The following is a 14407-nucleotide window of genomic DNA, read 5'->3' as shown; positions in this document are numbered from 1 at the left end:
CTGCTCAGAATGCTATGCATTGGAATTGCGAGAACAAAACAAACAAACAAAAAACCCAGAACAATTCAGGACTTGTGGTGGAAATGGGTTTCCAATAAATTAGTGTGTTGTTACTACTAACAACAAATATGAATTCGCTTTTAAAAGTACAGTTGCCAAATAATGTACAGTATATTGGGGCTTGTGAGGTCTCGGGTCTCAGTTAAAAGTTACGTTACAAGCCTCACCTGCTAAATCTGCTTCAAAAGTCTGACTGAGATGGACGGTGACTTCTGGGTCTTTCTCATAGCTGTCCTTTAACCTGACTGACTTCTTCAGGCTGATGTCACTGTGTCTGAGAGAATAGAAGACAGAGTTGAAAAGTCATTGGCACAGAAAATGGTCATTTCCATACATCAACAAAGATATACACACAGTACTGCAGGGTTCCCCAATAGGCAGCCCGCGGGCCATCTGCGGCCCGTGGGTGGGCTACTGTCTGGCCCCCACCAACCCCAGTAATAATGGTAGTATAAGAGCAGCAACAACACTAGTATATCGTTGTTGTCAGGTGGAAACCTTGTATCTCCGAATTTATATGTTCTTTCGCAAAGTAAAGCCCTGCTTCATCATACAAGGCCGTCGCACAAAAGTAGTGAAAACAGCAGATCTACAAGCACACAACGCCTCGCGGCCTCGCGATGCGAGGCGTTGTGTGCATGTAGATCGGCTGTTTTCACTAGTTAAAATCATTTTTAAAATGATAAATGCAAAACAAACGGTTTTGGACATACAAGATGTTCACCCGACAACGACGATATCTGAACTGCCGCTGGAGTAGCGGGAACGCCACCGTCACCCCCTGCAATGTTGTGGCCCTCGGCTGGGTACCCTAGACATAATTCGGCCCTTGGGGAAAACTAATTGGGGAACCCTGCAGTAGTGTATGTAATGGCAAAGAGACTTCGGACAGTGGTGCAGCAAGCAGTGAATGGTTTGCTCAAGGACACTTTGGCATTAATAGTACCCCCTCCCCCATTCCTGGGATTAGAGCCACCACCCTTTCCCTTAATAATTAGACGAAAGGCTAAATACAGTTCAAATAACAGGGCAAGGAAAACTAAACTTTTAGTTTTAATAATATGAAGCTGATTTAAAAAGAAAAAAGGAATTTACATTAGAACAGGGTGTCTTTGAAATGTGCAGCTATAAAGATATTATTAACCACAGAGTTTGTGTTTCCTTTATTCCTTATTCAAGAGTTCAACAGAGCATTCTCATGAGTCACTGATGTATTAGCCATAACAAATTGCAATAGGGAGGCCAAACCAAATAGAATTTGTCTTCTAAGAGACTTGGACGGGAATACTTTTCCTCAACGACTCCGAGAAAGCAGGGTTATGGCGCTTTCCTGGAAGCTGGATGAGCAAGCAGCTACAGGCCGGGGCCCCAGATTCATAAAGCTTGTCTGAGTGAGAGCACTGATCAAGGATCACTGATTCAAGCACATTACCATACACATTTCACAACAACTTAAAAAGGCAAAAAGTGAGCCTGGGTCAGCAATCATTTTCCCAGAAAGCCCTTGAATAAGGGCCTAGAATCATAACTATGAAAGCACAGCACTAAGGGTTATGGCTGCCAGCTGTGGCCACGGCTCAAATATAACACACGTGCACACACGTGCACACACATAGACATCAAAGGGGGCTTGAGCCCCTGCCCTTTTATCTGTCTGTAAAAAGTGCCCTCTCCAGACCATGAATGCGGTTTTTACTATGGTGAAAGAAATGTAAACGCTCTCTTTCCATGCCATACCTGAAGGCAGCATTTAAGAGAATTGCCTTTTCCAAACTCTCCTGAACTTGAATGCAGCATCTTATTTTTAAGGAATTGCCCTCTCTGTGTAGAAATCACCACATCTCCAGTATTCACTTGATTATGCTTAGTTCAGTGTGGTATCAAGTACTGAAAATAGCCGACCTCTGTGAAAATAGCCAACCTCATTGAAAATAGCTATTTTCAATAGGCCCCTGCCTCTCTAACATTCTCTGCACGTCCCTGACACAGGCAGGAGCTGCTCTCAGTTAGTACTACTGGCAGTGTGACACGACACTCAGGAAGAGACAGTGATGTTTGATTCTCCATATGTGAAACTAGACCTAAAGCAAAATATGAAATTTAAGCACATCGTTTGTGTAGTACTTGCCTTTTTAAGTGACTAGCCAATCATTAGCCATAATGGCAAAAAGTTTTTTTCTATATACTTTATTGTGTCAAAACATGCACATCACTTCCATCAACAACTTTTAACATGTTATGTCCTTTTTTTTTTAAGGACATTTTGACACATTTTTATATATATATATATATATATTTTTTTTTCCCCCCACCACCACATAGAGCAAAAAAAAAATCCACACACACATAATGGCAAAAAGTTAGGTCATAATCAAATTCAATTTGGCTCCCAAGCAGTTTGGATCTTAATTGCTTACTTTGGTAGTTAATTAAAGTAACAGTTTAAGATCACAATGACATGTAGTACCTGTTTTGGTTTTCAACATATTGCAAACCGAGAAATTGGTTGGATCTGTTTTAGGTGGAAAAAGAGAAGAAAAGAAAAAAGGCCCTTGGGACTTTAAAAGCAGAAGCTGGCTGCAGTGTGCTAGATGATACGTATGGAGAGATGAATGGCTGAATACTGGGAAACGTGAGGTAGATGAGTTTATGAGAGCGAGGCAGACCCTGTGAATCATAGGTTGACAGGCCCACCCAGACGCCCTAATGTGTCTCTGTCTCGCTACCCACAATATGTTTGCAATAAAGTAGCTGGATGAACAAAGGGTCATAAATTAAGGTCAATAAAGTACATTACTGAAGCTTTGGTGTACTTTGTCTCTCTCACCCACACTCCCTTAGCACCACTTTCCCCTCACTGGAATGCTGCCTGCTGGTCGTTCCCGACATCTGACACCCAGCTTCCCCCTATTCCCTCTTTTGTCCTCCTTTCCAGTCTCTTCCACCGCCGTACCTGTGGCTGGATCCCCAAGTGGCACATCCCTCGTCACTGTCACTGGAGTTGTCCCTCACTGGTCCCAGCTGTCTGTCTCCAGCTCCTCCGCTGCTTCCGTCCAGAGACAAACTGCCGTCCGGAGACGTGGGCTGGGTGTCCGAGGGAGAGCTGACCAGGCCCGAGTCCTCGCCTTCGGCCATGCCCTCGGAGGCAGCGTATCCCTGGTCGGGCAAGCTGCTGCCCGCACTGCTGCCCACCGACAGGGTCTCCTCCTCCAGAATGTCGGCGTCGGGGCTCTGGCCACCCGTCACAGGCCTCTGCAGGGAATGGAGCCAGGCTAGCAGAGGAGAATATGAGAAGGCATGACTTACTTTCGTCCATTGTTATTGTCAGTGCTGGACAACAACGAAGTACATTTTGTTTGTGCTTTACTAAATTCTAGGTATTTGTTTTTTGGGATACTTACTTATGCCTTTCGCTCCACTACATTTCAAATACACACTTTTTACTACACTACATTTCTAGGACGGTAAAAAGTACATCATGAATTAACCACAAAAAAATAGTGGTAAAAAAAAGCCAATCTACCAGCTCACAATGTGTCGCATCACAATGCGTTGTGAGCTTCTAGATTGGGCTTGTAACTTGTATTTGAATTTTTTTGGGGAAATCTCAAAATGTCAATACAATGCAATTTAAAAAAAGAAAACATACTTTGTAATTTGTACTTTTTAATGCTTAAGTGTTTTAAAAACAAGTACTCCAGTACTTTAACTCATGTAAAAATTTGACAGAGCAACTTTCACTGAGAATATATGACCACGATTATCTATACTTTGACTCAAGTACTGGAGTTGAGAACTTCGTCCACCACTGGTTATTATCTTTGGTCGTCAAAGTTGTTGGCATGGCTCATGTTGCTCTCACATCATACTCAGGGGATAGGATTGGAGACCCCACCCGACAGGGTGAGAGTTACATAGCAGCCATATGCATATTATGGTCATGTGTTTAGGGAATTAGGGTGTTAGGGATTAGGAACATTAAAATATTGGCACATTAAAGCTTGATAACGTTTGCAGAGAAAGAGCACATACTGTGCACACAGCAGGAGAAAAGCACAGAGATGCAATGATAGAGAAAGCAGACGAAGTATTCATGAGTTTCAACACGCGTGTGCACACACACACACACGCGCACACACGCACACACACACGCACACACACACACACACACACACACACACACACACACACACACACACACACACACACACACACACACACACACACACACACACACACACACACACATGCACTGTTACACCCAAATACATCTAAATCAAACACACGAAAACTGAGGCCAAGGAGGCCACAGGCAAAAAGTGCAACCACTTCTGGCTTGATAAAACAGATTTAATGATGTGTGGGTGGACTTACTGTAAACAAACCGTTTTAATTAGGTTTTTACAGTAAGAGTCCCCAATGACAGATATACTGACATAGCATTGCTTCATCTCTTTAGTACAGTCATGCTCTGGTCAGCCCTCTGGGCTTTGGGGAGCTCATTTAGTCAGTTACTGATCTCATTGAACTGCAGTCCAACGGAATAAAAGTCAATGTACCATTTGTTAGGTTTCACAGCAGACAAGCCAGCATGCACAGCACAGAGAGGCCATGATGAGGCCATACTATAAAATGACTTAAACAGTACACCATCTTATTAAAAAATGGTTGAGTCATATTGTCTCTTCCATGCGTGGATGCCTTAGCGAATCATATTGATATGCAGTGTGTTGTACTGTGTGCGTATTAATTTCACTTGCTCGTGTGTGTGTGTGTGTGTTTAAATGTGTCTCTTCACTGGTGTGTATATGCATGTGTGGAGGGTGCATGATTTAATATTAGAAGTGTGTGTGTGTGTGTGTGTGTGTGTGTGTGTGTGTGTGTGTGTGTGTGTGTGTGTGTGTGTGTGTGTGTGTGTGTGTGTGTGTGTGTGTGTGTGTGTGTGTGTGTGTGTGCGTGCGTGCGTGCGTGCGCGCGCGTGCATGCGCGTGTGCGTGCGAGTGTGTGTGTGTGTGTGTGCCAGGCCTGTCAGTTTTGGGCCTAGTCCTAATGGTGTGGAGAGAGACATTGAGTTCTAGGAGATGTGGTGATGACTCACAGGGCTGTCCTCCCAGCTTCTTCCCAGCAACGCCTTAGTCATGCCAGCTGCAGCCGCAGCCGGCATGCGCACGGATGCACGCTCACATGCACGCGCGCACACTCACATGCACACACACACACACACACACACACACACACACACACACACACACACACACACACACACACACACACACACCCACAATTAAAGTGTACATGTTCAAACTGTACATACATGCACACAAACATATCGTCACTGTCGGGGAGAAACCTCATATCTCCAAGTTTCAAATGTGTATGGTTTTTCGCAAAGGAAAGACCGTGTTTCATCACGCAAGACTGTTGCACAAACTGTTGCACAAACTAGTGAAAATAGCAGATCTACAAGCACATGAGGCGTATGCTTGTAGATCGGCTATTTTCACTATTTTAAATTGTTTTTAAAATAACAAAAAAGGTTTTGGATGTACAAGGTTTCCACCCGACAATGACGATAATTATGTATGCACGTGCACGGAGAACACACCAAACCACCACATGCACGCATTAACAGTTATTCCCAAACCTCACTCAAAATAAGAACACAAGCACTTCCAATATTTAACTCATTTTTACACAAATGTGACATTTTCATACTTGCCACAATCAAAGCACAATCAAAACCACAAATGAAAACTCTATTCCTTTTGTTTCTTCATTTCCAAAACCGCAGCATGACAACAATCCATGCGCAACACTATTCCAAAATAACCATCAACTCGAGTCTTTAAAACATTTAATGGGAAATTATTCTTTTTCATACACACCATAATGTATATAGTTTTACAGATAATTATTTCCCACTGTTTGTGAATACATTTCACATGCTTTGGATATCCATTATGAGAAAACATAAGGTTCTGAACTCAAAGAAGCTTGCAATGGCCTACACATCTATAAATCAGTAGCTTAGAGCCGGCAGAGCATAAATTATATTTTTTGGATTAAAACAGATTCAACATCAGATCAAATGAGATGTCATCTTCATGAGATGTGCTTGGTACTTTTGCAGTACAAAAACGCTGACGAGAACTGAATTATATAGCAAACAAATTAAACTGGGAAGAAACTCAAAATGCTTAAAATATTTAGTATTTCTGTAGCAAGGGTTGATACTAAGGTCTCAGAGAAACTTTCCCGTCACAAAAGTACATTATGAGAGGTAACATTGAATTGAATTACTGTTAATTTTAACATTTTCTTTTTTAGACTCTACTTGCAAATTATGTGGCTGTGAGATATGGACATACCTCAATATTTATGACTTATTTTAAATTCCACAGACATCTTGTGTTGTGTTTATAGCAAACTAAAGACAATTGCTTCCCCACTCAAACACACTTGCCCATCAGGCAACCTGAAAGCAAACGCCACCTGCCCAGACATATTATTTACTTGCCACAGGCAGTCAGGCAACCATTAGTGTCAACCCCTGTTACTGTAGAACCAAAACGTAAGCAGATTGGTATCTTATCCATAATTGTATTTTGACAAAAATTCCTAATGTTGAATGAGCACAAGACCCAACTTGACCACCGTTATACCACTATACAAAAGTAGTAGGCTACCTATAGTACCTGGTACTATTTTGGTATCACCTCCATCAAGGTCCCAAGCAAGCAGAGGCGATATGCCAAAATGTGACAGTCTACTGATTTGATCAGAGTGACATGACAGACTCCTCTATAATAATGCAAGTTCCCATACATTGAAAACAAACATTTTTAACTAATTGCTGTTAATGTGAAAGGAATCACTGTAGAGCAACTGCATGGCCTAGAATGTTATAAGAAAATGATTTGTTGGATTGTACAGGTGAAATAGAGACAGCATTTAGTGTTAGAATTAGCTTCAACTTTAGCATAGTTTAGCACTTTCCTGCACACAGAGAGTTGGATGTCATTAATGTGACAACCAGTTACATAAAGGTGGTCCTATCTGAAGGAGAAATGTAGTAAAGGAGTAGAGTAGAGTCAAGTACAGTCGAACCGAGTTGAGCTGGTACCATAAAGTGGAAAAACGACTAGCTGTGAGCACTGAGCAGCCAACCTTTAGGTTGAATAAATCAAACTCTAATGTAGTCATGCATCTAGTAGCCTATTTCAAATTTACTGCAGAGCCTTTGAAAATGAAATCAATGTCAAGGGAAAATCCTGGCTCTCTTTTACACAGAGTGTGTGTGTGTGTGTGTGTGTGTGTGTGTGTGTGTGTGTGTGTGTGTGTGTGTGTGTGTGTGTGTGTGTGTGTGTGTGTGTGTGTGTGTGTGTGCGTTCACTAAATTGCATCATGTAAAAGGGGTGAGCCGAGACTGCCGCCCAGGACAGAATCATGTCATTGATAGATCATGCACTCCATAATGGAGCATAAGGCACGCTGTGCGTCTAGGTATCTGGTTTCCAACCAAAGCCACACCACTGAGGATAGGGAGGGAACATACGCTGTCCAACTATAGATCTGCACATATCACATCACCAAAATATTGACCCACAGATATCACATGGCCTTGCCTCATAACCTCATCTCTGCATGTCGCCCATCAATCAGGCTGTAATCCATACGCTCATCTTTCTTCGTATAGTCCTCTTACCACATTCTGAGTGTCCTCCTTTAACCCTGCCCTGTTCTGTTCTCAAACACACGCTGCTCCATATCCACGAGCGCATCGAGCCGAAATACAAAACCCCATATTTACAGACAGATAAAAAAAAACAGAAACAGAAAAACAGCCATTTGATTGAGAGGCAGGTTGAAATTAGAAGTACTTGGCTTTCACTTGCGCTGTTTGTGTCCTCAGCTTAATCAAACTCCCTGCATTGGGGAGCGGCAACATGTCTGCAGAAATGACTTTTTGACCACTTTCACCTTGGCATCCCTATTCTGGTTATGCCAACCGTAGCCAATTTTCTAAACATTTCAACATCTTAGGACAGTGGTTCTCAAACTATGAAATTTAAAGGTCTCCCCATAACATTGACAGTAAGGTTCAATCTAGAACCCCATAAAGGAACCTAGAGAGGCCCTGAAATCCACTTTGAGAACCACTGTCTTAGGAAATAGCAGAAAATAAGAGACTTACAAGCTCATAAGGCACTGCAGTGCCACACGTTGTAAGCTTGTAGATCAGCTATTTTAGATTGGACAAAGCATATACTGTAGGTTCAAAGTGGTTAAGGGAGGTGCTGTGAAGTCCAGCGAAAGCAGCAAGGAAAGTCCAGAGTGAACAGAGCAGCTGAAAGGTTCTGACTTGAAGGAGCACAGGATGAGCAGGAGGTCCAATTAGGAGGGGAAAAGCAAAAGGAGCAGAGGAGGAAAAGGGAGAGGAGGCGAAGAGGGCGGCAGGTGGAGAGGAAGAGACCTCATGAGCGTTTGGAGCGCGGGAGACGGACAGGCCCACAGCAGTACACTGAGGAGAGGAGATGAGAAGAATAAAGAAGATGAAAGACAGTTACACGTCACAGTCACTGGTTCCCAAACACTGGTCCGGGACCCATTTGTGGGTCGCAGACACATTTTTTTGGGTCCCTTAATTCTTTGTTTCCTACATTTTGTTTTTAATTATTATTTCTAAACATATAAAAAAAAAAAAAAAAAAACATTCAAAGATTTTCATGAATAAAATGTTTATCCAAAGATTTAAGTAATTTCATTAATAAATAAAAGAGAAATCTAAGACATTTCAAAAATGTGAAAACAAATGTTTAAGAAGTAGTGAAAATAGCCAATCTACAAGCTCTCAATGCGGCCGCGGCGCAAAGCGACGTGTTGTGAGCTTGTAGATCTGCTGTTTTCACTAGTTTGGGTCTCGGGCGAATGTCTAATTTCTCTTGTGGGTCACAAGCTAAAAGGTTTGGGAACCACTGGTTTATAATACAGAGAATGGGGATGAAAACACCATACAAACAATTTGAGGACAATTATGATCTCTCTTTGAAAAACCCTGTACATATTCATCTGAAATGTTGTGCAAATCCTTCAAGAAGCTTCTTGCACGGTACACACAATACAGCTACCTTTTATGGTAAATCTACAGTAATGCCTGTAAATGTGTTTCATTTTAAAGGCTTACCGTACCTCAGGCCCGTCCATGCATTTTAATCTAGCATACAGTCACATTGTTGCTGGTGTAAACTCACTGAAACTCTCTCTTTCTCTCACACGCACGCACGCACGCACGCACACACTCACGGACGGACGGACGGACGGACGCAAGCAGGCAGGCAGGCACACAGGCAGGCAGGCACGCACACAGGCGCACACACACACACACACACACACACACACACACACACACACACACACACACACACACACACACACACACACACACACACACACACACACACACACACACAGTACATACTGTACTATACAGTATATAATGCAGAAGTGAAAGAGTATTAGAATATGATACTCAAGTCCAACTCAAGTAGAATACGGCTACTTGTGTTGAAAGCTAGAGTAAAAGTACACAAGTAGTGCTATTTTGAAGACTACTCCAACAGATCCACTCCTGATGCAAAAGTTTCATCATGAATACGTTCCACCAACCCATGCTCTCCAGTTCAGTGATTCTCTCAATGTGGTGGTAAGCATCTTTCATTTATGAGAAAGCTTTCTTACAGATTGCCATACAAGGCGAAAGAGGTTCAAAGCAAACTTCAATAAAATATCATGATTGTTATATAATAACAATATATAACCTAAAGTCCAGTACCTTACTCCTCTGGTTTTCAATGTGGGGTCTAACTAGCATAATTGATAGTTAGGAACCAAATGGACCTTAACAGGTCTGTAACTCCTAGTTAAATTAACATACTGTAATTGTGTCTAAATATAGTACAATACTTAATCAAAAATGTACTAGTAAGACGCCTCAGGGCGACAAGCGACCTTGCCCTAAAGGGCCACAGTGATGTGGACATCAGGGATGTGGACATCAGGGATCTCCATATATGGGCAATGGATTTGTTCCCCTGGCATCACACAGATCTCCATATCGCCATATATGGGCATAAAAGGGATTTGTTCCCCGTGGCATCACAGGGATCTCTCTAACAGGGCATCATTAATATTGAAGACATCAGGGAACTCCATAAAAGGGATTCTGTTAGTGTGACATCACAGTGAAGCCAGAGTGAGATGTCAGAGCGGCAAACCCATTCTGGTAGAGTGGTTCCCGACATCACAGTGACATCAGAGCATGATGACATCATGATGACACATTTTTACGGTCTATGGGTTTGCCCATAGAAAAATGTGTACACGTGTACACGTCTACACGTCTACGGACAAGTTGTGACATTTCTCATGGTAAACTGCAACCTTCGGTCACAAGAAAAGTTAAAGTAGAATGAGGAGTTTAGTAAAACTGCCAGTGCTGATGGAAACAGATTGTTGTGTGTTCACAGTGTGCATGTGTGACATACAGTATATACTGTACTTGATAAGAGAATCCAACACACATAAACACGTACATAGACACAACAATAGGGGCAGCATGAATCGCAAGCAGAGGTTAAGAGTAAAGCACACGAATACACATCTGAAAGAAGAAAAAGAAGCATTACGCTGCAGGAAAGAAACAGGGGAAAACGTTATGAGAGACAGGATAGCGGCCTCTGAAAAAAGGGAATAAAGATGATGATAGAAGGAGGAAAAAAGATGAAGGAACAGCGCAGGAGGAGGAGGAGGAGGAGGAAGAGGACAGTGGAAGAAACAGACTGTCCATCCAATTTGGAACCTACACTGAGTGGCTGCTTCCTCCGTCTCTGTGGGAATGTCTGGAGACGAGCCTGTGTCTGTGAGCTCTAAAGGAGGGGACACTAGGGAGGGGGCGGTCGGGGAAGGTGGCAGGACAAGCTGGGGCGGCTCCCGGACCGGGGCCCGACGAGGTTTGGGTGGCACCGGTCGATCGGCTGGACCTGGAGGAGAGAGCGTGTGCAACACGGCAGGCAGCAGCGGTCAGTACACACAACTACAGAGGAACAACAACACTGAGGGAGGAACAACATGGATCAGCAGTTAAATCGACCCAGGATTTTCAATAGAAGCAGCTTAGAACCGGGACACGAAAATAAATAGTTTCCGGTTTAAATCTGCTGCCGCTACTGACAAGAGATGCTACAGTATATGGGAAACCGAACCAGAACCGGAAATGGGTATATGCCACCTTCTGGAAACATTAACAAGGACTACTCTTGTGCACCAGAGCCTATAGAGTACCCAAGTCTTGACATCACTCGTGCATTCCCTGGTTCAGTTCTCAAGTTTTTCTCTATGGAGAGTAACATTGTGTCATTTTAGAATCGTCTCATATACAAGTAAGCATTGTGGTCCAAAAATAAACAAACTGTCTCTGGGATGTTCTTCGGGGAGGTGGCTCTGTATAGTTCACGTCAGTCACTCATATTTGATACAGTCTGTTTCTCGCAAAGAATGTACTAATTCAGCGCCAGTTGATTCATCATATCCATATGAGTCAAACCGCCAGGATTTTGTGTCCTCATCACCAGCAGGTGCTGTGTTTACGCTATTCTATCTCAATTTATTCTCTGTCCATGGGAGCAAGGGACAGGAACATCACTGAGGGCTTAGATGATAAACAACGCCATCATAGCTGTGACAGCTAGCACGGATGGACACGCACGCACGCACGCACACACGCACGCAGGCACGCACACGCACACACACACACACACACACACACACACACACACACACACACACACACACACACACACACACGCACATACATGATGCTCTGCGTTGAGGTATTCATGGGTTGGATTTGTAGTCCTACACCAGCCATTTTGAGGACCAAAACAGGTGTTTTGATTAACGTAGAACATTAGTTCTAGGCCAATCAGACAAATTGAACACCTGTGTTGGTCCTCAATATGGCCGCTTTAGGACTACAAATGCAACCCATGAATTTGATGATAAACCAAAATCATCAGTCATGACAAACAAAAAAGGATTAATTATTATTTATCCACCCATGAAGCATAAAGAACAAAGTTGTTCAGAGATTACAATGTATTTGCTCAGAAATTGTAAGAGGTTAAGAACACTGCCCCAGTAAGCCTTTCAACTCCAGCAGAAACTTCTCTTCAGTCTCCCCTCTCCTCTGTGGTGCGTCTCAGCCTACTTACTCATTCATTCTGAATGATGAAAGCTGCCTATTCACCTTCATGAAATCTTCAATTATTCACTACACAAGTTAGTAGATGACTGCAGATTGTCATCGTGTATTTTTTCTTGGAAGAAAGCCGTAAGCAGTGAATGTAAAAATGAATAGGTACCGGTATCTATAAAGCTGTTACTATTGACATATCCAAAAGGGATTAGCTACCATATCCACCTCACGATTGTCATCATGAGGTGGATTGCATTGTCAGCTCAAAATTAATAATTTATTTTAGAGTAGCAAATTATTTTTACAGCTTTTTTTTCTCCCCAATTTAGTTGTTATAATTCCAATTAATTGCCACACTTTTCTGTGTTACACTGCACTGTTGTAACCTACTGTCTCTCCTGCCAGTAATATACAGGTAGCACCTCCGTCAACATTTCATGCTGAACCTATAGACTCCACAGTGGTGGGCTGGTACTTTTACCCCTGTACCACCCAAGCTCCCAACTGTAGGTAAACTTATGTAAGTGACAGTACTTCAGTTATAGGAAGAGGATGAATGAAGGAAGGTGTGCCTAACAGGTCTAACCTACAGCAGATTCAAATACCAGATTCACATAGTGTATGTCAGTAAAACATAAAGAGCTATATTTTCGCCCATGCCTTACCCCATATCCCTAAAGGTCTTTGCCTTTTTTTACTATTTTGAAAAATATTTAAAAAACATCAAATAGCTCATCGACACAATGTTGTTCAAAATAGCAAAAAATGTCAAAAGAGTTTAGAGATAAGGGGTAAGGCATGGACGAAACTAGGGCCCTATAGAGCCATCTAATTTTTTTTTTTAATATTGTGTAAAAAAGCATGCACTCCAAATCATCACTGACTGCGTAAACTTCACACTGGAAGCAACTGTGACTTCAGAAGGTTGACATTAACTGTATTATACATTCTTGTTTTGAGCGTTCTCGTGTAGTATTGTAATATTTTGAGATTTTTGATATTCATGGCTGAATATCATGTCTGTATGCCATAAAAAATCTAAATGAAAACAAAAAGGTTTTGAATATTTCAATGCATTTGCAATGTATCTAAAATTTATAAAAGTTTCCATTTTAGAATTATATTACAGAAGAAAATGAACTTTTACACAATATTCAATTTCTTTAGATGGCTCTGTAGAGGGTTCAATGTTTATAGAGTACAACAGAGGGGTTGGTATTCTTGTTTCTGCTGTCCATCTTTTGTCTTCCTCTCTCCCTCTCTCTTTCTTTCACCCTGACAAGGTCACGACCCAGGCTCTAGGCCCACCCTAGAGCCTGGTTCTGCTTACAGTTTCTTCCCATTACTTGCCACTCTCGCAAAATGTTTGCTCAGGTGGGGAAAGCACTGGGTTTCTGTTCTACACAGTATGTAAGGTGCCTTGAGAACCTGTGGTGATGTGGCGCTCTCCCACAGGAGAGTCTGCTGCCTAGCTAGTGGTATATATGAAGTTTAATTCCCATGAAAGATCTCCCATAAGTAAAATGTGCAAAAGAGAATGTGTTCGCATCAAGCACAGCATAACATTAAGATTAAAGACATCTCCGGGGCAGAGAAAACATACATACACACATACATTAGTAAACAGGCACTGGATAGAGACATACGGTAGTAGTAGTGTCTCAGAGCACTGCTAAGGCTTGTTACATGTATTAGAGAGGGGGGGGGGGTTGTTTGCCTATTAGTGTTTGGAGTGGGTCATCCATAATTGATGATGACATTCAATAGCATGAACGTTAAGGCATTTACATGTGAGTGTACATTAATGGCCCCTGGTAGAATAGATAGAATAGGTGTGTTACTTAGAACACACATCATGATTGGAAAAAAGATGCCTGTATGGAACAAAACCTGTTATGTGTGTATCGGAACATTACATCATTGTTTTGTTCTATTTTATTCTTCAAAGATCATGTTCTTAAATTATTATTCTGAATTCTAAAGTCTTACAGTACATTTTCACACAGAACAAGAGACAGAGAGAAAGAGAGAGAGAGAGAGTGGGGGGGGGGGGAGACGGAGAGGGAGAGGAAGAGAAAGAGAGCAAGACAAGGC

The 14407-nt window shown here is 42.2% G+C and overlaps 1 protein-coding gene across 4 annotated transcripts in view; it reads right to left on the bottom strand.

Moving 5' to 3' along the window:
• cobl (cordon-bleu WH2 repeat protein) overlaps positions 1-14407 on the bottom strand; it is a 159962-nt gene that overhangs the window by 14952 nt on the left and 130603 nt on the right. For 3 of the 4 annotated variants that reach the window (XM_080720938.1, XM_080720937.1, XM_080720939.1), the window contains 3 exons: positions 10923-11099; positions 3014-3332; positions 228-334 (listed from right to left, as the gene is read on the bottom strand). In XM_080720938.1, coding sequence (XP_080577064.1) covers positions 228-334; positions 3014-3332; positions 10923-11099 — 603 coding nt within the window. The remainder of the gene's footprint in view (positions 1-227; positions 335-3013; positions 3333-10922; positions 11100-14407) is intronic. The other variant, XM_080720940.1, reaches the window with a different exon arrangement.

The sequence above is a fragment of the Nannobrachium achirus genome (genome assembly GCF_963921795.1).
Source record: "Nannobrachium achirus genome assembly, chromosome: 2".
Lineage (NCBI taxonomy): Eukaryota > Metazoa > Chordata > Actinopteri > Myctophiformes > Myctophidae > Nannobrachium > Nannobrachium achirus.
This window is presented reverse-complemented; position numbering and strand designations above follow the sequence as displayed.